This window comes from Dermacentor variabilis, unplaced genomic scaffold, assembly GCF_050947875.1.
Source record: "Dermacentor variabilis isolate Ectoservices unplaced genomic scaffold, ASM5094787v1 scaffold_12, whole genome shotgun sequence".
In the NCBI taxonomy this organism is placed as follows: Eukaryota; Metazoa; Arthropoda; class Arachnida; order Ixodida; family Ixodidae; genus Dermacentor; species Dermacentor variabilis.
The window spans coordinates 49,538,387-49,563,180 of record NW_027460280.1 but is presented as its reverse complement, the minus strand read 5'-3'; the positions used below and the strand labels follow the sequence as shown (position 1 = coordinate 49,563,180).

The following is a 24,794-nucleotide window of genomic DNA, read 5'->3' as shown; positions in this document are numbered from 1 at the left end:
TATTTCGAATTGTCTGGCACCTTGTCTTACCGAAAGTTCTAGCTTAAGAACTTTTTTGTGAATACACGGCCCTGGGCCTGAACTCTCAAAGCTTTTCTTTCGTAAGCACTCTTTGCTATTGGCCGATCACCTTCACCGGTAATTGTTCGCTTCGCCACCCCTTGTTTTTACAAACAGCTCTAGCCTACGAAGGGCGCTATGAATAGGGGCCCTGGGCTTGTACTAACAAACCTGTTCGTATACCCCAACGATTCGTACGAAGAGGCAGCAGCCATTGGTGACAATATTCAAACAACTATCAAAGGCCTACGATCAACGTCAAACGGAGCCGAATCCCTTCGTCAATTCCGCCCCTGCTTTTCTTAATAACCCTGAATTTTTAACGCCGTGTTTCCATGGTAACGCCTCTAATTATGCTTAGTGGCGCTCAATATCGAGCTGACGTCCCGAAAATGACACTTTCTCGTTCATGCTTCGTAGTCGAGGCGGGACGAGTCGAAAGCCTGTTTCGTCATTGACTACTTACAGGGAGCGCAACGAGCGGTCTTGATCCGGCAGTGAATGCGGCGAAGCTAGCCGCATGTTCCCCGTCATGTTCCCCGACGGCGGTTGGTTATCTGGTTGAGTATGTGTGAGCGCATCTATTGCCAAGTGCAACAGAAGGCGGGAGAAATAGGTTAGCCGCCGTTGGTTCTGACACTGTGCATAAGGCGCGTTCACGTGCAGCGGAGGTAAAGCCCAGCGCCGCGTTGTAACATGAGGCACCACTATACCTGTCAAAAGTGGGGCTACACCCAAGCCGTCCGTCTGACGAACTTTATCGTCGCATGTCCGCTTTCACATAAGGTTTGGGGGGGGGGGGGGGGAGGTAGGTGCGAAACATGTAAGTGTGACTAAACGAACTGTATCATCGGTGAAGATTATGTTCAATATACATAAAAGCTTGGCATAAATGGATCTGTGCATATAGAAGCAACGTTTGTTGAACTTTATTTACGCACGCGCGAAGCTTGTGTTGCAAATCTGGGTCTGTATGCACAAAGCGGTCTTACGCTAAATGCATTCCTGCCAGCCAATAGTGATGTAGGACATATCATTATCGAAGGCGATCAGACACTGAAAAACAGCACTTATGAACGAAAAGCTTTGTAAATTCGATTCCTGAATTCCAGAGACAGATTACAGCTAAGGAGGAGGAAGTGTGTAGTTAGCTGCAGGCATACCGCAAAAACTGCAGGCAACTGATCTGCGCGTGCGCCACTTATGGACTGCGGTAAAGTCTAAAACCTATCGTAATACATACAGGGAAGACGAGTCGCGAGGATATAGCTGATAATTGCATCTTCTTTTCACGTAAAACAAACGCAATGTAACCTGTGGGCTCGTACAAAAAGATTATGCGCCCCTATTACCGCGGACTAGAGGCGCTACACTTAGTTCGAGTGTCTGTATGCGCACGATCATTGCGCTGCCGGTTCCTTTCCGGTAGGTGTTTCCGACTACGTTATCCGTACGTACCCTCCTCCTCCTCATTTTTCTTTTGTTAGTTTGTTTCATCGAGGATAGCATAACTTTTTTTTTTAATCTTGCTTTCAGTGGTGGCACTGAAGCGTTTTCGAAACTTTACCAACTGCCACCTGACCGTCTGTGACAAGGCTGAGAAAACGCAGCATTCATGCTGCATTCAAGCGAGAGAGAGAGAAATCTCCATCCTTGCACGAGTATTTAGGTCGGAGGAACGTTCCACTCTAACAGAGTTTGACAAATCAATAGCTTTTTTTTCATTTATTAAGGACTGTAAAAAACGAGAATAGCTTTTCACAATAGCTCAGAGCAATTATTTGCTGAGAAGCGTAGACTGTTGGGCCAGTTGATGCATCATGTAGTGTCGTTGAGCGAAAATACGGGCGGGAAGAAACGAAGTGGACAGGACAGACGCTCACTTACAACTTGAAGTTTAAATAGAGGTTTTCGAGGGAACCGAGGGCCGCACATGCGCAGTCAAAAGTCAGATACAAAGCTCATGCATAATCACACGCAAAAATTTTTAAAAATGCTAACGTCCAAGGAGACACCCAATTTTTTTTTTTTTTTTTTTTTTTTTTGTCTGTCAAGGCAACTGACGGGACACTGACACACGTAGCAGATTGTGCGTATATCTGGCCAGCCTCAATAATTTCTCTCGCCAGTCTGTCATTACACTCGTTTAAAATGGATGCATTTCGAAATACTGGAGTGCAACCGCAATTATTGATGTGTGCAGGTAGGGGCACCCGCAACAGCCTTTAAGGAAGCCGAGTGCTCTCTGAGTTGGTCGTTTATGCATCGACCCGTTTGGCCAATGTAAAGTTTACCGCAGCGGAGCGGAATCTGGTAAACGACCTCAGTGGCGCAATTCACAAGGGAGTTTACGTGTATCTTCTCACATGCATTCTTTGCGCTTTTCTTTTCGCTCCGATCGCGCATTAGAGAGCACAACCTCGCGAGCTCACAGGGGGCTGTGAAAACTACGTCCACCTCATGCTTGCGTCCTACTTTCTTCAGATTGTGCGAAACTGCATGTACGCACGGCATCACCACAACCCTTCTTTTTTTTTTTTCGCTTTTCTTGTGTTGTTGCGGCGGTTGCCATTTTGAGCTTCTTTAAAAGCGAACCTCCCACGGCCACCAAAAGACTGGAGGGAAAACCCGAGCTTTCGAGACGTGACACCTGCAAACTGAAGCTGTGCTCAACCTTGTGCATACAGGAATTTCTCAAAGCCGAATTCAGGCACGACAAAGCAATCCCTCGTTTGACGAGCTTAGTTTGTGAGGAGTCACAAGGTAGAAGGCTTTTCTTGGAGCGTGGTAGGAGTTCCCAACAAACATGGTCGTCCCATTTAAAATACAAGGCGAGGTCTAAAAACTCCAACATGCCATTGGCGGGAAGTTCAAGGGCAAAAGACAAAGAACATCAAGTATTATTAAGAAGATCTAACACGCTATTAGCTGCTGATAGGGGCGTTTTGTCACTGAGTACAGTTAAAAAAAACAAGAGTCACCGACGTATCTGTACACTTTTAAAACATGCCTTTCTACAAGTTGAGGTTGCAACTGGCGGTCCAATTTGGCTGAAAAAAATTGACAAAGAACAGACGCAACACAAGAGCCGATGCATATGCCCCTTTCTTGCACATGGGTATTGTTGTCATAGCTTACAATCGTGGAGCGCAAATAACACTTCAACAACTCTAAAAAATTGTCCACATTGACTAACGAGGCGTTTTGAAAGGGCACTCACGACAGACCCTAAGAATGCCGCCCCCTACCGCTCTGTAGTGTACGCGCTTTGTTCGTGCTTGTCTCCCTTTCTTTCTATCTCCCCCTTCCACTCTGTTTCTCTTTTTATCCCCCTTAACCCTTCCCCCTGCGCAGAGTAGCCAGCCGGAACTACCTCTGGTTAACCTCCCTGCCTTTCTCTGCATTATTTTCTCTCTTCTCTCTCTTGAAAGGGCACTACCCGATGAAAGTCAATCGCCTCACGGACTGCTAAAAACAACTCATACTGTAAGCTCGCGAGGTTGTGCTCTCTAATGCGTAATCGGAGCGAAAAGAAAAGCGAAAAGAACGCATGTGAGAAGATACACGTAAACCCCTTCTTTAATTGCGCCACTGAGGTCGTTTACCAGATTCCGCTCCACTGCGGTAAAGTTTACATTAGCCGAACGCGTCGATGTATAAACGACCGACTCAGGGAGCACGGCGTCTTTAAAGGCTGTTGCGGGCGGTATGCACCTACCTGCACATAGCAAAGATTGCGGTTGCACTCCGCTATTTAGAAATGCATTCATTTTAAACAGGTCTAACGACAGGCTGGCGAGATAATTTATTCAGGCGGGCCACGCATAATCTGCCACGTGTGTCAGTGTCCCGTCAGTTGCGTAGACGGATAAAGAAATTGGGTGTCTCCTTCCGCGTCAGCATTTTTTACAATTTTCGCGTGTGATTATGCGCGAACTTTGTATCTGCCTTCTGATTGCGCATGTGCGGCCCTCCGCTTCCTGGAAAACCTTTCAATAAACTTCAGTTGTAAGTGAGCGTCTGCCCTGTCCACTCCGTTTTGTCCCACCCGTATTTCCGCGCAACAATACTACCATTATTTGCTGATCAGGCAAGCACATATTAGCACGTGAAAAAATAAAGCGTTACAGGCTTAACAAGCTATTAATGTTGCGTAATATACAAACTAGATACATGATCTTCGAAAGAGTTTGCATTATAAGGGTGCCGAGACACTTACAGGGAAAGCTACCACTATCAGGAAGCCAAGACTGCCATAATTCCTGGGGCGAATAATTGCAAATTATAGGTCGTACACAACACAGTCAACAGCAAACACTTTAACAGAAGAATCGATCATCCCAGAGATTACGGGGGGCGACAGAGTATCACATCCGCTACTGAAAACATTAGCAGCTTTTCCAAATAAAACATTTCACGGTTTCATAGTTGGTATGCAGATTCAGGGCTCTTATTCGCAAATCACTTCGTGCGCTAGAAAGTTTCCTAACCAAAGACGCCGGCTAATCATGATAACAAACGTATAAGCAAAGGTGGTAGGCCAGTGACAAATAGTCCTTAAAATTAAAAAAGCTTTCTGATTTCGTTCCAGGCTTAATGAGTTTAGAACAAATAATTGATGTGAGTGAACGAACATCGTTGAATAAACAGCGTTACTGTAACGAACGAAATTGTCAGTATACAGGTGTATATCAAAAGCAGCGTTTCATATCAGAAAATGTATAGCCTTGCTGATATATATCAAAACTGAATTAGTTTTTTAAAAAAATGCTGGTAGATCATAATCTAAATGACGTGTTTCATGAGTTTCCAGGATATGCGTGTAAACGTTATTAGACTATGTATGCTACAGTTGAACGAGAGAGAACTTGCCTATGTATATTTAGGTTTCAATAGCCCCCTCCCGAATTTCTTTCAGTCTCTTGGTAAGCGTACACCGCTTCAATAACTACGAGAAATCCTTCGAAAGAGATAAAAATAAGCGAGCTGCTCATTTTAATGTATAAACTGCGTGTTCCTTTTTCGTGTGCTGTTCCAATCATGTTGTGTATCATCTCGACTTCCCATATCAAGTGCTTGCACTCTGTATGTTCACTGGTTGACAGAGAGCGATAGAAATCCTCCTCCCCCGAATGCGCGCATATTTTCAGCAACCTGAAACCGCCGCTGTATAGTCATTTGACTTTAAAGTGACCGCTTCAGAGTAAAGGTCACCACGTGCTTCTCCATATTCGTCGTTTTCTTTTTTTCTTTGCGACGGCCCCGCCAGTGACACTTTTTCGGCGCAGGGAGCTTGTCATTTGAGGAGGAACTCTATATTCAGATAATTGATCGTCACGCAGTCTTTAGGGCGCGATAAAGGGAAGAGAAAGAGCGGGGCCCCGACCTTTTACGCGCGTCGACCGCGGGTTGAAAGGTTGTTGTGGCCGCCTCGTATAGGTTCGCTCGCAGCTCATTAGCGAGCGCTCGTTGAGCGCCTTGTGTGGCGAACGGGGCCAAGGTCCCTCTGAAACGGCGCGTTTCGGCGCAAACATGGAATAGAAAGACAGCTATTGGAAGGCTGTGAAACTTATACCACACGCGCGTGCGGTCTCCCGCCAGGCCGGGATAAACCCAACACGTGGGATGTGAGACGCTCGCTTCAATCAGGCAGAGTGCCTACCGTCCCGATGATGTTTTAATAAGCGGCCGCCCAGATCCCGCTCGGAGAAAGTTCGTGTCAGCAGCGACGGCACCGCGGACGGGGCAGCGCTGTCAGGTAGCGTCCAGAACATAGCCCCTGCCACCAGCGCAGACCACCGGCGATCGGGGCCAGCGGGATCGATCCCGCGATGTCGTGACGCCAGATGCGGCAAATAAAAATGAACGTCCGAGGCCGGTGCACAACGCCGCCGGCCCCTCCCTTTCGGGCAGGCCCCCAAAAAACGGGACCTGCCGTGCACCCGCGCGCTGATGGATGGAGTCGGCGCGGGCCTTATCGCCCTCTCTCAGCACCGAGTCGACTGCAGCGATGAAATCTTTCGCGCCAAGCGCAGTGTCAGTGCTGGCAGGCCTGCGGACCCACTGGAGAACGCACTCGTGTTTGAGCGTACTTTGTTTCACCGGAACCCGTGGTCTGCAGCAGGCGGTGACGTCAGGCTCAGACGCTGAGCCTCGTGGGCGGCGTCGGCTGTGCGTGCGCCCCTGCTCCGGCTGCGTCTGACAACGCCTCTGGGTCGCTAAGCCGGGCTGTGGCGCACGCGTCAGCGAATGGTCCTTCCCTCGGGCCCCGGGGCTCGCGGTGCTGGCCTCAGAGGCTCAGCTGACATGTCTGGCGCACGTACGCGGCGCCTCTTTCGCGTGCAGACAAGTTTGGCGGCACATTGCTTGGTTTGAGTTCACGTATCTTCGTGTCACGTACATATATGTACGAGAGCCGGGTATACCCGGCTCTTGGTATTCACAGTACGTTCACTAAAGTGTCTCTTGACTCCCTCTGCAGGAACAACTTTCTTTTTCTCTTCTTTTCTCGTATTTGTCATCTTTTGTGTATGCAAATCAGTCGCTCATATATATAGGGCACGAAAATACAGCAAGGGCTGCAGAGTTTCGACCCTTAGACAACTAATGCGGCTTGACTGGCAAGCCACTTCTTCAGACTCTCCATTGAGCTTTGACTCGTTCTGTCATACCGGGAGAACGAATGATAAAACGCTATGAATTGCGTGCGCGCGCTGGCGTGTGGGCAGCGACGAGGAGCACCTTCCTCCGAGGCGACGCTTCCTTTCTTCTCCGACGCCTGCGCTCGCACACGAGGCTCTCGCGCCTTGTCGTACACCAGGCGCGCGTCACCCGTCCAGCCGCCTTGAAGGCTCGTCTCAAAGCGGTTGCGTGTGCTGCGTGACTCCGCAAAATCAAGACACGTCTGTTGACTCGCGTAGATTAGCGTTCACGAGTTGTAGTCCTCGCTTTCAGCAGGACGCTCCTGAACAGCGTTTGCTCGGGCGATGTATCCCCCCATCGCAGCGACCCATGTCCACGGGAGCGAAAACGTAATTAGCTCGAGACCCTAGGAAACTTTTGAGCGGGCATCCAATTTGCCTGGCTTTCTTGTCTTGCGCGGAAGGAAGCTATGTAGATCGCCTTGACTCTTCGATCGGCTGCTGTCGAAAGCGCGATCGCTGGTGTGGTGCTGGTCTGTAGAACGCGTTCGAGTTCTAGGATTTTAAGCGACTGCCGTTGTTCTGCTACCGGGAACCGCGTCGCCTCTTTTTGCTTTTGCCAGCGGCCGATAAGTCGATAGGCATGCGTCGAGCCAAGGGCATCGCTACAGCTTGCTCCGTGATAACCACTTTGGCCGAATTGTCGCTTCTGCCTCCACGCCCCCCCCCCCCCCCACCCAACTCTAATACTTAGTCTGAGCACGCACTGCGGGCTTCCAGCTATCGTAAAATAATAAACACAAGAAAGTTAAAATTATTGTATCGTTTATAGTTCGGTAAAATTGGGTCATCTGCTGTATTTTTGATGGCTGTAGGAGAAGCCTCCGATAGTGTACTGGGCTTGTCAATTTAGGGTGGCATAACCTGCAAGCAGGCCCCTAACCAGGGGGGCCCTGACATCCCTCAAAATTATTGCCGCACAAATCATATACTGCACAGCAAAAATTACATAAATGACATGTTAAATGTACATGTTAAACATGTTGTGAAATACTTGTTTACGTTATACGTATATCGTATGTTTATATTTTTTTTTTGTATTTGTTTGCCATAAGGGCCCTTTAGGCATTACATAGGGGAAGCTAGGGGCAAAAATACATCGTGGTCATCGATAACACCTTTCAGTAAACAACGTCAATGCAATACACATGTATACAATAATAAAGATCTAGTTGATATAGTTGATATAGCAATGCCACATACGTTAAATGAAACAAAACTATCAATAATACAGTTACCGTCTAAATTCTATCATATATGTCGCAATGTGCTTAGCTTCACACGTGAAAGTGAATAGAAAGCTTTCAAAATGGCTGCCGCTGTCCCCGCCAAGCCCCTCCGAAAAAAAAAATTCCTGGGCACGTCCCTGCCTGCGGGGACAGGACAGTGAGCGCTGCGCGGACTCCGTGTCTTTCCGCGGCTCCTGACAGAGATGAAAGTTAAGCCGTTGCAGAAGCGAGCGATGTGTTGTTCTTAAAGAATGGGGAGGTCGCGACGACATATTGGTGAAACTGTGTATACGGTCAAACACCGAATTTGTTTAAACGAGCGCCATCACGAACGCATCAACCTGCGTTAGCACTTCCGCTTTCGCCGTTCGCTCATCGGGTCGTTTCCGCGTTCAGTGAGTGATATATATATATATATATATATATATATATATATATATGGAGTCGAGTTTCAAGAAGTGGGGCCCTCGTCCCTCCTGGTCGCCGGGAACACTCCGTTCCCCTCGGCGCGGCTGCACCGTCCGCGGCCGAGTTCTTCCGGCGCAACCCGCGGAAGTGGTTCCGGCGGCGCAGAAGCATAGAGTGCAGGCACACCACCGGGCTGCTTCGGCGCTGCGCAGGGCTGCTCGCGCCGTGCTCGCAACGGCGGCAGTGCCGTTGGCGGGAACAATTTCCGGGTCGCGTGGGCCGACGCATCCTGCGGTCTGAGCACGGCGGCGAGCGCACCGCATATGGGCGCAGACTCGCCGGCAAGGCACGGGCGCGCTCGGTGTTCCGGTTCGCGTATTGGACGCACACGCGGCAGAAAGGGCTGCTTTTGTGCTGCGCTACTTCTTCTTCTTCCTACATGACACCTTGACGAGCTGCTAATGGCCGGTTTGGCATTGTGGGACAGTGAATGCGCCTGGGCAGCTGAACTGCGCAGTCTTAGACGAAACGCAGTCCGAGGGAAGGCATTCGCCTGAGCAAGCTTCGCACAGCCAGACGGGTGCGTTGCAGATATTTTTAGTTTCTTTCTTTCCTTTTTTCCGTGCCTCTTCTTCACCTCTTCTTCTACACAACGCATTAGCCAAGCTGCGCAACGACGCATGTGGTCTTGTCTGATTACGTCGCGTAGCACTGCGGCTTCTAGCGCGTATCAGTGCGGGGCAGCAAAGCAACGAGCTGCTCTGTCCATTTTTTTCCTAGAGTGCAAGTAATGTGCATAAGTGAATGGAAATATTTAATTCTGCGGCCTATCTAGGGATTGTTGAAGCTGGCGTAATGTTGCAAAGACATTGATCTTCCAGCCTCCCCCACATCATCTAAGAATTAAATTATGGGGTTTTACGTTCCAAAACCACTTTCTGATTATGAGGCACGCCATAGTGGAGGACTCCGGAAATTGCGACCACCTGGTGTTCTTTAACGTGTGCCTAAATCTAAGCACCACGGGTGTTTTCGCGTTTCACCCCCATCGAAATGCGGCCGCCCCCACACCATCTCTTACTTCCTTTCGGTGCCGCTGCCATAATATGTGGCGATGTCAGCATAGAGTATCGTCGCTAAAGACACGCATACGCAAGGAATAAGATCGAATGGTCTGGAATGTATGTTTGACAATCTGTATATGAAGTCTCAGTTGCGGTTCCGGCAGTTGTTTGCCGCCAGCTTCTCACGCCGAGATGGCGGAAAAGAAAAATTCAATCAGTCGACCTTGTCGTTCGCGTTTCTGTTGTCTCGTAACGCACCTTAATTTTTCACGGGCTTCTGAGCTGGTGAGGCCTTTTTTGCAGTCAAGAAAAATAAGCAGAACACATTCCTCATGTCTGCCCACGCAAGCGAAGCTTTCTTAGTTGAGGAGAACGGTACATCAAAACACATCACACGGTATATGTACATTGTGTAGGCCTGTTTATTTGCAGATTACGACATGTCCGTGGTCATAGGTCGTTTCTCATTTATTTATTTATTTATTTATTTATTTATATTAGGCACCCCAAAAGCCCATGTGGGCATTACATAGGGCGGACGGAGGGGGGGGGGGGAGGGGGGCATTTAGCCGACACAAAAATATGCAAGGTTGAAACTGGTATACGTAAATAACAAATACAAACAAAAACATACATAGCGAATATATACAGTAAGTGGTACAAACAAGTTTAAAAAAAAAACTGCTGACAACAATAAAGAGTGGACGCGGAATGGTTGCGCGATACAGAAAGCACATATAAAAGTACTATATACTATACACATATATACACTGTCTATGTATACAGTCAAATAGGCTAATAACGCTGATTGAATAGTGAAAACAAGAGGTGAATTTCGGCATTTGTTAGTTTGAGCAAAAATTGTTTTAAATTTATATGCATGGAAGCATGGTCATTACGACCTGAAACGTGATGCGCTGGAAGAATGTAGTGCGAGTTATAGAATGATAGAATGATAGATCACTGATATATTCTTCTTGTTCCGCAGCTCTCTGGGTCTTCCAAGGGGATGTCATTGACAACTGAGAGAAAGAGTTTCTTGCATTATCTGTTACATACGTCTGTTGACGTCAATTGCCTCTTTCTGATGGGTTAGTTGTTCAACGTAGCCCTTTCCAGTTATTTGCGAAAGGCAACTGCTCTTGCTTCTGCGCACTCCTTTCAGCGCACATCCTGTCACATGCGTACTTTTCGTCCCCTTAGCGCTGTTTTATAAAACACTGTCAAACTAGAAGACGTTGGCGCACGAATAAGGTGCTGGCTTGGCTTTTGAATAGGCTGTACATGCAACATGCAGTTACGTTATACAAGTCAAAACAACATAACGTTACAAAGAGAAACTGAATGCTGGTGTTTTACGTGCCAAAACCAAGATATGATTGTGACGCATACCGTAGTGGGGCACTCCGGATTTATTTCTACCACGTGGGCTCCTTTAAAGGGCTTCGGCCTCACCAGGCAACAAAGCAAATTTTGGTTACACGCTGGAAATTGTTACGTGTGCTCTCGGGAGTGTTCTACCGCAAAAATTTTTCGAATTATTTCATTAGTAGCAGAGATGGAAATATTTGAAGTGGCGCGAACCCATGATTTCGGAGGCGAGCGTCAGCGCCAACATAGACACATTCTGCACTTGCCCCATCTAGCCTCCGCGAGCGAAATTCCTTCCCTGCGTTCTCCCATATCGTGATCGCGTGACGAATACGTCACGGGACCCGCCTTTTCTCTCTCTCTCTCTCTCTCTCTCTCTCTCTCTCTTGAACGCGCGCGCGCGCGCGCTTTTGGCTGAGTGACGCACTTCTGGTTACGGCTCGCGCGTGAGCTGTTGCGTTTGTCTCGCTTCGCGCAGCAGACGCTTTTGCGCGCTCTGCGCGAGAACACCAGACCAGTTCCACAATCGCGAGCAATGGGGTAGGCGTGAGCGGATGAAAGCGCATGATCGCGGCGCTCGAACACGGTGGAAAATGACATATAGTTTCGTTCTCTGAGCGCGCGACTGCACGGCTTGGGAACAAGGAGACGAAGCGGAAGTACATCTCTCTTGCTACGGTACGAAGTAAAAGGAAGACACGCAGACATTCGGCTTGTGTATCTTATTATTTCTGTAAACTTTAATTCGTCTACTGAAGCAACAGATTGAACAAATAACTGATGCTGCCTTGAACGTAATTCTCGAAGTCAAGTGTCACTAGGAGCGACGTCACAGCACTGCCATGCGCACTTGCGCGATATACGTCGACTCCCCGGCTGGGAGCGCGGCAGCCGCGAGGAGAACGGAAAACGGCGTTCGGTTTGAAATTGAAGCTCTTTCCGCTGCGCGTGGGGACGTAATACTTCGGAGACACGATCGTTAGCGCGCATTGTATGCACTGCGCCTGTCAGCTCAATATGACCAGACCTGGTGAGGGCCCCCTTTAACGCGCACCCAACGCACGGTACACGGACGTTTCTTGCATTTCGCCTCCATCTAAATGCGGCTGCCTCGGATAGGATTTTATCCCGCGTCCTCGCGCTTAGCAGGGCAACGCCATAGCCACTACGCCACCACTGCGGGCACAAAGAAACCCTGAAAGCAATAATGCAAACGACAATATCACATAACACAGTGACATTTGAAACACTCAAGCAACGATGCGAACCACAATAATATCACATGGGCGCAGCGACAGTAAAAATAAAGAATGCTCTTATAAGCGAAGTATCCTCCTTCAGTGGCTTGTTAAACGAACCATGGATCTTCAGGGACGATAATAAGCGCAGAACAGAGGTAAAGAGCTTTGTACCATCACTCCGTTTCAAAAGGGTGGTTGTGTGCGCACTTGTTCAGCTCCTGAGGAAATCAGAATTTGTCAGCACCGACGCAATGGCGCCTTTCCCTCCTTGGGTTTTCGCTACTCTTTACCTTTTCAGTCCCATTTACAGTATCACTTATTTTATATACATACTCCAAGGGTCCTTATACGAGTTAATGAGCGATATACCACTCCCCTTCCCTTTGTTTCTTACTCCCAAATGATCTTTAAGAATGATCTGTGACAGGTACAGCGCAGTTCGCCTCCTCATGCAGTTGAAGTTACTGACATCATTTGACGATAAATTGCAATTTACAGTTAGAACATTGCTAACAATAGAATATAGCTCTACTAATTAGCCTTTAATTATTCGCTGATCGCAGATGTTGCGTCAACTAGGTTTCAGCGAAGTTCTCAAAACTACTTACTGGGCGAGTCCGCTTGGCGTTATTCTAACTGAAGTGAGAATTCATGTATATGTAGACACCGGGGATCAAGGCCGTAATTCGGACTAGTTGGTCTGTCACACTGCGATCCTGAGTAACGCTAAAAAGGTAGAGAAATACATAAGAATGACAACACCCGATGCTAGCGCCGTGTTGTCCAGCGTGCTGCTCAGGATCCCAGTATACCCGCCGGTGCTCGTTGTGTGTCAGAGGGAGATGTGTTGAACTCAGCAGCGATAAGCATTAACGAACTGGCGATGACCCAGCCAGAAGTTGCGAAGGGCCAACGAAGCAAAAGCTCGGTGCCAAAGTTAACAGCGGTAGCAGGTGTCCTGCTTGGCTGTTGCAACAACTTGTTATGACTCCTTGTCATGACTAGTCGCTATGATCGCTATATATATGGTCGCTATATATAAATATATATATATATATATATATATATATATATATATATATATATATATATATATATATATATATATATATATACACGAGTCGAGAGATTAAAGCACGTGACTTTTGTTAAATTCATTTAATAGAACGCATTGAAATGCGTGCAGAAAACCTGCATACACCTTCACTATGTGCGCGTTGTCATTTTCCTTTGGTTGAACACATCAAATTTGTTTGTTTAGAATTGTGCGTCGCACGAGAGACATACGACAAGAAATTCTGGGGCATGGTGCTCGCGTCCAAGATGTGAACTGCATTTACTTCTGTTCTTGGTCTTCACTTGCACGTAAAATAAGCGGGGTTTTTCGAGGTGTTCGTTGATAAAGATTATGATTTCCTAGCCTTCTGAGCCATAAGGTAGACGTGTCGTTTATAGGGCTCACATAGGCTTTATTTCATTGGTGGCAGGGAGCAAAGCTTATTGAATTAATGTGATCACTTGCACTACACCGACGACCGCTGACAATGTGGTTTGCCTGGGTGGTACCTCATTATTTTGCACCCACGTTGCTCATCTCAGGCGAAAGTTTCACGCGCCAATTCAGCTTGCGGTGGCAGATATACCCTTATACAAATGCTTTCACTACACTAAAACAAGACTCGCATCCCTCGGAAGCACAGATATCGAAGAGGGTGCAAAAAGTCATATTTACCATGTTACTCAGTCAACGCTTGGTCATACCGATAACGACATCGCAGATTACGTCGTACTCGCAGCCGGAACACTGAGCGGCAGGTTAGTGCGCACTGCGCAGAACGGAACCAATGCGAGCGACGCACTGCGACCCTGTGTGCGCAGCGACGTCAACGCGTGTGTTTCCGTTTTGTACACGGCACGCGTGCACACTCTACAGTGTCAAGATTCTTCTCGCTCGATTCTGTGCCTTTCTTGTCGTCTACCGCTGACGTCCAGCCAATCCTGGTGATAACGTAGACAGAGCGCCGCAACAACTACTTACGAACCGCAAGAAAGAAAGAAGATTGAATAGAATAATTACGTTATCTTAGCCCAGCTGTTCAACGAGGAGGAGAAAAGGGGCAGCGGATCCAAAAAGAAAACGCATTACGATTATCATAGCACTGTATAATATACACTGTGTGTGAGATGAGGTGGCCAACTTTACCAGCTTGCGTTACGTCAGTATTGCAATAGATCGCATTTACTGTGAATACGGAGTACAACATTAGTAATACGTTGGAGAAAAGAGGTAGTATGTAAAAGGAGTAGCCCCTAATATTTAGCTCCTGGCGGCGCGCGGTTCTTCGCAAAAAAAACGAGCGAACTCCTCGCCCCGCAATGCAGTTTGTTAAATTGAGCGCGACAGAAAAAGTAAGCAAGCGAAGCACAAAGCCCGGAAGATCTCTTGACTGCGCCAATATTGACTACTTGAGAAGAGATTGGCAGATTAAGGTGAAGGGCGGGAGTCAAACTGTTCCACGAGCAGCGGCTATTTCCAGCCGGCGCTATTGACTTCGGCCCGTAAAGAAGAATACCGGTTGTGGACGAAAGAAAAAAAAAGCAGAGAAAAACTTGCAGCGTCGTTCGAGCGCAGGGCATTCGGGTCTGTTCATTAAACTCCAATAAGCCCATTAGGCAGCACGGCCGCGCGAGCAATCTTTGTCGCGCTTCGGGTGCGATTGCCTTTGAGCGCGTGGCGAATCTAATTTCTATAGTCGTGGGCCGTGTGTTTGTGTTCCTATTGTTTCGCTCGCTTTTCGAGGACAATCGGGGGCTCTCGAGTTCTCAATCCTCGAAGAAAAGTTGGCCGAGACCTCTTGACCGATGACCGCCAACTTTTGGTGCGCCGAGAAAGGTGGTCCCTCATACGTGCGTGCGTGCTTATACCCACGGGAGCGACTTGCGCAGCGCTGGCGAACCGAATCACAATGCTTACGATTGTTGTTTTCCTGCGCGCGTCGCAAAGCTGGCACAATGAAACCGGAGCTTTGAGATACGCGTCAATTTCGCAAATATTGGCTCTCGAGACGTCCCAGATACAGCTTCCCTCTTTGTTCCGTTGGCTCAACGCCAACAATATATTGTCGACCGAGAGTGTGGGGAAAAATAGAACGGTATTTCTTTTAATTAAGAATTTCATGCTGTGTTCCAAGTGCACACAGTATTAGATTGAGATTTCGCGTACCCATACATGGTCTTGTGCGAATGAGCTGAGGTCTCAATGGCGTTTTCAGAATGGGCAAGGCGCTGCACAGTCCTGGCAGGCGTACCGTTTTCTTTCGTTTATTTTTTTTCTTTCTTTCAAGCAATCTAGCCGGAAGCGCGCAGAGTTTGCATGGTGTTGTTGAAGAGGGTACCGCGCGGCGCATTTAGCTGTGACCAAACGAACAAGTATTGAGCACGGACAGGAGCCGAGCCTTCGCAGTCTGCAAACAAATTGACGCGCTCGATTCGTTTCATTTCATTCCAAATGTCACGTTGGATAGCTTGCGAACATTCTGGGAAGTACGCAGGAGGATGCACTAAATTAAATCTTAGTCGCAGCCGCGCAACTTAAAGCCTCCCCTTTTTTCTTTAATTCTGGAACGTGGGAAACTGAACGCCCGCGACCACCTCGTGCGGTGAGGTTCATTCCTCGACTGTTGTTCTTGATGCGATGCGCTTCCATTCGCTGCACTTCAAGTAGTCAGCACTCTGGCATGGTTTCAGCTGGCCGTCTTTTTTATTAAAGGTCAGTGGAACTGCGGAGCAGTTCACTTCATTCTCACAGTGCTCGTAGTAACAAATTTGTGATGTTGTCATTTCTATAGTCTATAAATGCGCCTGCTGACAGAGTGGACACGACGTCTACCTGCATCAAGAGAAAGACGACACCGATGAAGCGCAGCTCGACGCTGTAAACACGCTGGGCCAAGGCTGTAGTCTGGCCTCGTATGCATGTTTCATACGAGAATCCTCTTTTTGTTGCCATGTCTTATTTCAATGCTAATATATTTAATGACTCACAAATGCTAGCTACTCTGTATATAAATATTTACCTGTCTATCATTTAAATGCTCAAAGTTTGAAAAATAATATCGAACATACTGAAGGCGAAATGAAATAATTTGTGTGCAAATTTGACTTCTTAGCATTTGCGGAAACTTGGTTCAGCTGTCATGAAGATGTCATGCCACTCATATATAGTATGAAGGCGTATCACAGTTGAGGGTAAACAAACGCGGAGGGGGAGTATCCCTGTTCATAAAGAACCGCCTACGTTTTGGCATATTCAACAATTATTCAATTGCGACTGACCATTTTGAGGCTGTTACCATCGTGTACCATAATATAGCCATAATGGTGTTGTACCGTCCCCCTTCACAGCGATGTGGCTGTGTTTTTTTCACTTTGTTGAGTCTTTTTTGGAATTTACTAGCCAACGTAAAATGCATGTCGTATTACTAGGTGACCTAATATCGACATTATGAATTTCAACTCAACACAAATCAGATTAATGGAAATGATGTTACCTTATGGCTGCGAAAACATCATTGATATGCCCACACGAATAAGCTGTCATTCGGAAACATTACTCGATGTATGTTTCACAAATATTTTAACCAGTAGAACCAAATCTGGCGTGTTCTCTTCGGGAACAAGCGATTATCTTCTGTCTGTTTCCACTTTTACCGAACATGAAGGAACTGGATACTTCTCTTTACATACGCAAAATCTATGACCGAAAGAACATTGCTAAGTTTTGTTTACTTATGTCTGAAACTAACTGCGTTGATGTACTTAAACCAGAGAACTGATCTGCCGCGTATGATATATTCATAGAAAAGAACACTGGATGCGTTTAACAAAGCCTTTCCAATTGTACAAGTCAAGAAATGCAGGAAGGCCAGAAAGGTGTGGATCTATGGTGACCTTCTGAAGCGAATTAAACAAACAAAAGATGTGTTATTCGCATGATTTCTTGATACGCGTAATCAAGAACATTTTAAGGAATTTAAAAAGTTTCGGAATAAATTAAACCAGAACTTAAAAACGGAAAAGACACTTTTTTTATCGTGTAAAGTTTTCATCAATGCATAACACTAGGCCCCTGTGGCGAAGCATAAATAAACTCATTGGGAGGAAGCAACATGCTGTTCCTTCGGAAATGTAAATCAACGGAGTTCTTTATAGCGGTGTCTTGCTCGCTAATAAACACCATGACCATATTATAAATGTAGGAACCTGTATTTCGTATAAGCTTCCCTGAGGTGCCGAATCAGTCGATTCCTTTTTGGTCCCAACGTGTGAAAGTTCAATATTTTGATCCCCGACATTTGAAGATGAAATTCTGTCCATCGTAAACTCAATTCGCAATACATGCTCTCCTGGCCCAGACGGTATTATTGCAGTTGCAATAAAAGCTGTTGCTACGTTTGTTAGTTTGTTGCTTGTACATATCTGTAACCTAATGCTTCATACAGGAGAGTTCCCGGATAAAATGAAATCCGCCCATGTTACAGTAACTTTCAAAGGACGCAATAAAAACGATCCCAGTATCTATCGTCCTATTTCCATACTACCTTTCTTCTCTGAAGTTGCTGAACAAGTGATCTTCACGAGGGTGTGCAAATTCTTGCACGCTAACAATATAATTTGCAAAGAGCAATATGAATTGCAGCCTGGAAAATCCACGCAGGTAGTTCTGCTTGAAATCAAAAACAGTCTGATTCATAAGACTGAACATAAGCTTTTCACCGTTGGTGTATTCCTTGACTTCTCCAAACATTTCGATTCAATCAAGCACGACGTTCTACTTCATAAATTATGCATATATGGAATTCTTGGAACACCTCACAGGTTACTGCAACGCTACTTGTCAAACCGCACTCAGTACACGCGGCTAAACGATGCCGTATCCGACTCTGAAATAATAAAATTTGGCATTCCTGAAGGATCAATACTGGAGCCCCTTCTTATTGCGCTATACATCAACGAAATAGTAAAGCTTTCATCTTATTCTAACATTGATTTATACGCAGATGACGCCAACGTATTTTTTTTTTCGGTTTTGATCTTTGCGAACTCTAGCGTCGTTCCAACTCCTGGCTACATGAATTGATGCTTGCCGTGAACAAATTTAAATTTAATGTTACGAAAACAAAATGTGCGGCTTTCTTTCCTAAAAGTAAGCCGACAGATTATCCCATCCAACTCCAGTTGAACAATACCCTGATCGAATCCGTAAACGTTTGTAAATTCTTAGGTGTATTTTTTTTTTTTGTAGTGACCTAGGTTGGGGTGACCATGTAAGTCACGTCCGTTTACATGTAACTCGATTTATTGGTGTAATCCACAGCATCAAGTACCTGATCAAAAAGCAGTTGTAATTTGCTCTAATCCATTCAGAACTGCTATAGTGCAATTTAATCCGGGGCACATGCGACAAAACTGATTCAGCCAGATTATTTTCATTCCAAAAAATAGCTATGCACGCTTGTTCTCCAAATCCCTCCATGGGTGACCGCTTATTTCAGGCCCTTCATATTCTTCCATGCCCATTGTGCCATCGGAATTCTGTTGCTGTTCATATTTATAATAAAATTAAGCAGGACATCACATCTTCTCGAAACACATATGTGAACAGAAATATAAGCTACAGTCTACGTGTTACCCCTGTCGTTTCCACTCGCGCCCGGACTAGCTACGGCGCCCAACACGTAGATAACCAAAATTGCTACATTGTGCAATGTGTATCCTTCGATGAGCCATGACGCTGTAACTTGTAAAACTATTTTTTTTTCAATTTAAAAAGAAAATGAGGATGCTATTTTCGCTTACTACTGATGGACCAAATACTTGTGATATGTAGTGATTGTAGTGTTAGCCTCATTCCTATTACCTTTTGTATCGTGCGTTGTAGCGTTACTGATATATTTTCTTTCTTTTATAATGTCATGTGCCTTGATTAATTTCCAATCATGCCAAAACAAAACTGTAGCATTTTTGTTTTGTTTTTTGTTGAATGAAGATGTTCGCGCTTCTGCAATTGATGTGTGACCCGGGGTGAGGCGTCGTCAGGAGGTATGCTATTAGCTTCTTCCTCTTTCCTCACCCCGTGGGCATGTTCTGTGTCGACATGTTCATGTCCGAATAAACAGATTTGATTTGATTTGTCTCCTTACTGGGGTAAAACGTTCCAACATCCGATGCGGTGGTTTTCCAACCGACATTTGTCAAACAGGCGCATTTTCTTGCCACGAATTTGGTGCCAACTTGAGCCGTCAGTGCGGTATGTGTGTTTTCCTCCGATGAATCCATTGTAACGTACGCGCGACCCATCTGGAGTATTACTGTTGTTGTATGCATTACGGCATTTGCGACACCTCCATGCATCGCGACACGCCTCCCTCTCCAATTCGCAGCGTTTCCATGATATTCACTTCGCGCGCATATGGCAACGCGTTCAAAAGGTTTCGCATTGTGTGACACCTCATCCAAAAACTTCATCGTTCCTTCAAAATTGCACATCACTAACTTCACTCTAATATAGCACAGTTCGGCAGCCAAACTGACTTGATTCCTCTACATATTATGCAGTGGAGCGTAAATAACTGCCCTAATTTATTTTTGACTCCGATATGTTTCTGCGCGAGATCGTTGTGAGCAATATATATCATTGTGCATTCTCTTCCTCGAATTTTGCGTCACAGCTAGCTGCTCTTGAAGAAAATGTCACACACCCTGCTGTAACCGTCGCATACTTTGACACCGGGTCACCTAAAGTTCGCCCAAACACGCTGAAACTCGTTCAAAACAGCGATATTAACTCGATACCTTAACTTCCAATGCGGAAAGCTGCATATGTCTTGCCAAGCCATTTTCGTTTAAAGTTTCAAAGTAAAGCTTACCGTTTGTATTGTCGCCGCTTGCACTACAATCTGTGTTAAGCTGCATGTGTTCCTCCGTTAACACTCGTTGACTTTGGCCATGCGTACGAAATTTGTTTCGACATCTTTCGGTTGACCAGCCGAAGTTGCACCTGCGTACTCGCTACGGAGTCCGTCGCTCGGGGCTCGCACAGCGGCGCGAAGCGCAGCTGAGCCGCCCCGATCGACCTGGCTCGCGTCCGCGTGTACGCACAGCCATCGGAGGGCCAGCTGCTGCCGGCGCTTTTCCCACACGGCACGGTTCCCTTCTCTGACAGCCTATTGTTAGGTGGACCCGGCGCTCCGGTTGGGCATGGCTCATTGCCCATCGGCGATGTACGGGCGCACGCTCGGCGGTCAGCCCCAGCGTCGGCTCGCGCCTCGGGGGCTGTAATCGGCCGGCGTAAGCCACTCCCCCGTCCACAACACCCCGGAGTCTTTCTTCTTCTTCTTTTTTTTTTTTTTTTATTATCCAGCGCGCGGTGACGTGACGTGACCTCCGGTCGCCGCCGGCAACAGCGCCGCCTCGGCCGGTGAGTGGACTAAACGGCAGTCAGCGTGCTGCATCTGTGGCTCAAATCCGAGTTGCATTTTGCTTCTTTTCGTCCAAAGACGCCCTCTCGCTCGCGGCCGCTCGAAGACACGCACGCGCCCGTGGTTCGCGAGGGACTGGCTGCGCTTTGAGGCAGAGAAGGCCTGTCACGCGAGGAGCTCGCACGCAAAGGAAGCGCCTTAACGCGCGTCGCTGTCGCGGGGTCGGAGGTGACACCACATTGCGTGCAAGCGTGCGCGCAGTCTTTGGAGAAAGCGAAGCGCAAGGCCTCAGTGTATGCGGATTATTTCTTTGTCGCTCATGTACAGCAGATACAAATGTCTCGAAAGTGATTTGCTTTATACAAATTAATTAGCTTTCTCAGAACGACATGTGAGTTCACCATCTTGCAACGGGCTTGCAGAGATGTCATGCTTCAAGTGTCAAGTGAAGCGTGGAAAAAAAAAAAAAAACACTGTAAGCGAGCACTGCTCAAGGAAATGTTAAGAAATATCGAGAATGAGTTTCATGTAAGAAATGCTGTGGTCGCTGGGGTTGTCCTTTACGGCCGCATCGAGCTGCCAGCTGAGTGCTCCAATAGTTCAGTGACGATCAAGACGAGGGAGGCAGTGTAGGCAACGGAGCCTCTATGGCACCGTTGTGCACGATGTCACTGCACATTCGACACAGTTGCACTTTTGCGATTCTATTGTGCCACATCTTGACAAACCGCGAACTCTTCGACCTATCGGGACCCACCTAAACCCTAATGCAAGCCCGATTAAAACTGGTGTTTTGATACATTCAGATGTGCCACGCTACTTCACGCGGTGACGAACCTGTGCGTTGTTATGTTTCTGCTTGCTTAGAACGCTGTCGGTTAATGTTAACGAGGCTTTCAAGTACGTGCTCAATCGCTAAACGTTCAAGCGTCTTACATCACAGGTGGGGATTTCAATTAGGCCAGTGTTGTACTGCTCTTGTAGCTTATATGAAATCAAATAAATCACGCTTACTCCCTTTATTGACTTCCCTTGACAAAATGTTCATTTGTTTCGGCAAGGGACGTATTTAAAAAGCATTTTCGGTGCCCAGCGCTCCTTGGGTAAAAAACAAAACAAAGAAATAACGTTCACTGCCATTTCTTCTCCACATTACTCGACCTTTCAGGTGAACCAATTTTGGGAGCTCTTCCGTCGATTGCGTGTGTTTCGCGGCACGCTTGTGTTGGCTAGTTCTCGTTGCGTGTCTTGCATTACGAACGAGGTAGTCTGTAGCAATACTAGACAAGCGTTTGCATAAGAATAAGCTAAAGGAACATGTCGCGGTCCAAGAAAGGACTATAGGTTGCATTCATTTAGATTGAATAACTTCACTACTAGTAGTGCTGCAAGCTAATGTTGTTTCCTTCGCCGTTTACATTGAGTCGTGACGTGAAAACAGCACGGAAAATACATTGCTGTCCTGTCCGCTCTTTCACGTACCGTCTGTTGCGTAGTTTTTGCCTCATCGAGGCTATGCCACCAAGGCACTTTAAACGCTTTTCGTGTTTATGATGATTGGTTATCTTGCGCGACACATTTAGCGTGGCACGACGTCGTTAGCCTGAAAGCTTCTTGGCTTGAGCTCCGTTCACAATCTTTATCGCGTCACGTGTTCTAATTTTAAACTCGACACGCGGAACACGGGCCCCATGCTCTGGGTCCTTGCATACTTGTTTTTGATTGTGTGCCAACGATTCGGTTAATGACCAGCGTCCGACAAAAAGCCGGTCGCGTGACGCCATCGTTGCGCCAGTTGGAGTGGTCATCCGTAGGGCCTCATAACGGAATGACCGAGCGGACACTCGGACAGTGCACACTGTTGCGGATCAGCGCGCAACACACGGACGGTGCAACAGACAAACTCGTATACGTCCGTGTCTTGTTATACGCAACTGTCCACTGCAGCGGAATAACGACGCGCCGAAATGTCGGGTACTCTTTCAACGTACTAGCTACTGGCCACTTGCTGTGCTAAGCGCAGCATTGAGCCCCCTACACGCTCCACCTTTTGTCTACATGCACCGAGCTTGCTTTGGGCTAAGTCTCTTTAGTGCTGAGGCTGCAGTTAAACGTCTCTGGAGGCTGCTGCAGCGAGGATTTCACCGTTGGGCAGCAATTTCAAGTTTACGAACATGTCGGAAAGGACGCCAGTTTCCTTTGTCTTCCTTTTGTTGGCACAGGCAAGGAAGTTTGCATGAAAGTTCTGTGCGATTCGCAGGCAGAAATTGCGAGCGACATGGGAGGCTTAACTCTTCGTAATTAGTAACCCTATATACAGCTTTCGGCAAAAGCGTACCCGCCGGTATGTTTGTTGTGACAACATGCTCGAGGCCCCAGCAGGCTCTCTGCCCAATCGGGGCTGGCCCGGGATGAGCTTCCAGCAGCGGCCGGCGCTGTCTTCTTCGCACGGTAGTACAGGCGGAGGTGCGCTTTTGTTGGCCCAATTCCAGCACGCTTTCATTCTCACGTGCGCTCGCAGGCCAAGGTCCTGGCACGCTAAGCCCGAGGATCGACGTGCTTCGCTGTCCGTTTGTTCCCTTGGCGGCCGAGTTCAGAAAAGGGTGTGGGAGGCTCTTTCTGGGCGATGATTAAGGAACGCCGCACAGCTGGGACCGTCCGCGCCGGCGGCACTCCAAATTGGAGCACACTCCGGCCGAAGGTCAATGCCAGCGCCCGGACCTACGGGCCTGACTCTCGGACGTGCCGCAGGTGCGATGGGATCCCTAAAGTCGCTGCGGAGGGGGGGGGGGGGGGGGGCGTCGGAGAGTTGGGTCCTAGGACGAGTGTTATTTGAGGTCCGGCGGAGCCTCTTAATTGCTGCCGCGCCGGCGATTACCCTGCGGCGCTCCGAGTAATCGGTCCCGCGTGCGGCTGCGCGTGACAGTGGGGGACTTGCGCACCGTCCGGGCCCCTTTGAGGCCCGCTGGTCGTAATGAGGCCGCCGTGTACGAGGGGTCCGCGGTGATTCCTGCAGCAAGAACTTTCTCGGGGTGCCGAGTACGTACAGACTCTGCTGTGACAACACGTCGCCATGACCGTCCTCTCGCGTTGGGCTCCGAGCGCAGTGAAAGCCTCGGGAGACTGGAACTTCCGCTAGGAAAAACGAGATTTCGTGCTGTTACATGAGAAAGCGCTTGCGTCTGCTATAATCCGGTATCGTCACCCCCCTTTCGTACCGTCTTCCCCAGCATGAGTAAACAAAGCTAGAAAACCATGTTATCTACTGCTTGAGAAGAATGCCACAGTTAGGTCGTACCTAAATGACATTCGTGGACGTTCTTGTGGACTTTCTTTTTTCTTGCTTTCAGGAGGGCGGAGCACATCTTTGCTGAAGGGGAGGGCGGAGAGCATTTAAGGACGTAGACTGGGATAACCGGTGCTGTCGGTTGACGTTGTCTTTGTCCTCTGCGCAGCTGCGAGACTTGGTGGTGAACGGCGACCTGCTGTGCTCCAAAGAGGAGGCAGCCGTGTTAGCGGGCGTACAGCTCCGCATTGAAGAAACCTGGCCCAGCAACGCACGCACGCGCCATGTCCTCGGCTCAGAGCAGCTCGGAAAACTCGTCCCCATCACCGAAGATGCCAAGGTCAGTCACGTGGTCTCTTTGCGGTGCTTCCTACGAAGTGTACGTGTCGTGTTAGTCAAACAGCAATGGAGCCTTACAGCAATTAAAGAAAGATACAGACAGGAGCTGGCTTAAGCCGTTGCGTAGGCAGTATACCGAGAGATGCAGAAATATTTATTTAGGAACAGAGACATCTGCTTCTCCAATGAGAGTCAGTTCACTCCAACACCTTCACACTTTTAGAGGGAAGGGCTTGTAATCAGGGAAACACAGGCGAAAGAACAGTGCAAATATGAACTCCGCTCACATTTTTCGCTATACACTCGACGTGCGCTGCGACGAATGTGTACTGTATATGCACCTTTTTTGCGCTAGCGTTTGAAAACTACTCGGACGAAGGCTAACCCAAGGAAACGGGACGCTAGGGCGAAAAAAAGATAGACACTCAGCAACCAACCCAATTTCAAGTATTGCTGACTGTATATGCGCCACGTACAGAACAAATCGCAGCTTGATTTAGTTGGATGGCGTTCCTCTTGAAGACTATGATCTCGAAAACTCAGAGGGATCAGAACACATAACGTTTGCTCACTAGCAATTGAATTTCACTTACTTAAGAAATGAGACACATGCAC

The 24,794-nt window shown here is 47.6% G+C and overlaps 1 protein-coding gene and 1 long non-coding RNA gene across 2 annotated transcripts in view; one reads left to right on the top strand and one right to left on the bottom strand.

Moving 5' to 3' along the window:
- The window catches only part of LOC142566045 (uncharacterized), a 149,110-nt gene extending 128,848 nt beyond the window's left edge, over positions 1-20,262 (bottom strand). The window contains exon 1 of the long non-coding RNA XR_012824956.1: positions 20,003-20,262. This is a non-coding gene — a long non-coding RNA (uncharacterized LOC142566045). The remainder of the gene's footprint in view (positions 1-20,002) is intronic.
- The window catches only part of LOC142566044 (1-phosphatidylinositol 4,5-bisphosphate phosphodiesterase epsilon-1-like), a 305,298-nt gene that overhangs the window by 153,445 nt on the left and 127,059 nt on the right, over positions 1-24,794 (top strand). The window contains exon 11 of the mRNA XM_075676754.1: positions 24,010-24,180. Coding sequence (XP_075532869.1) covers positions 24,010-24,180 — 171 coding nt within the window. The remainder of the gene's footprint in view (positions 1-24,009; positions 24,181-24,794) is intronic.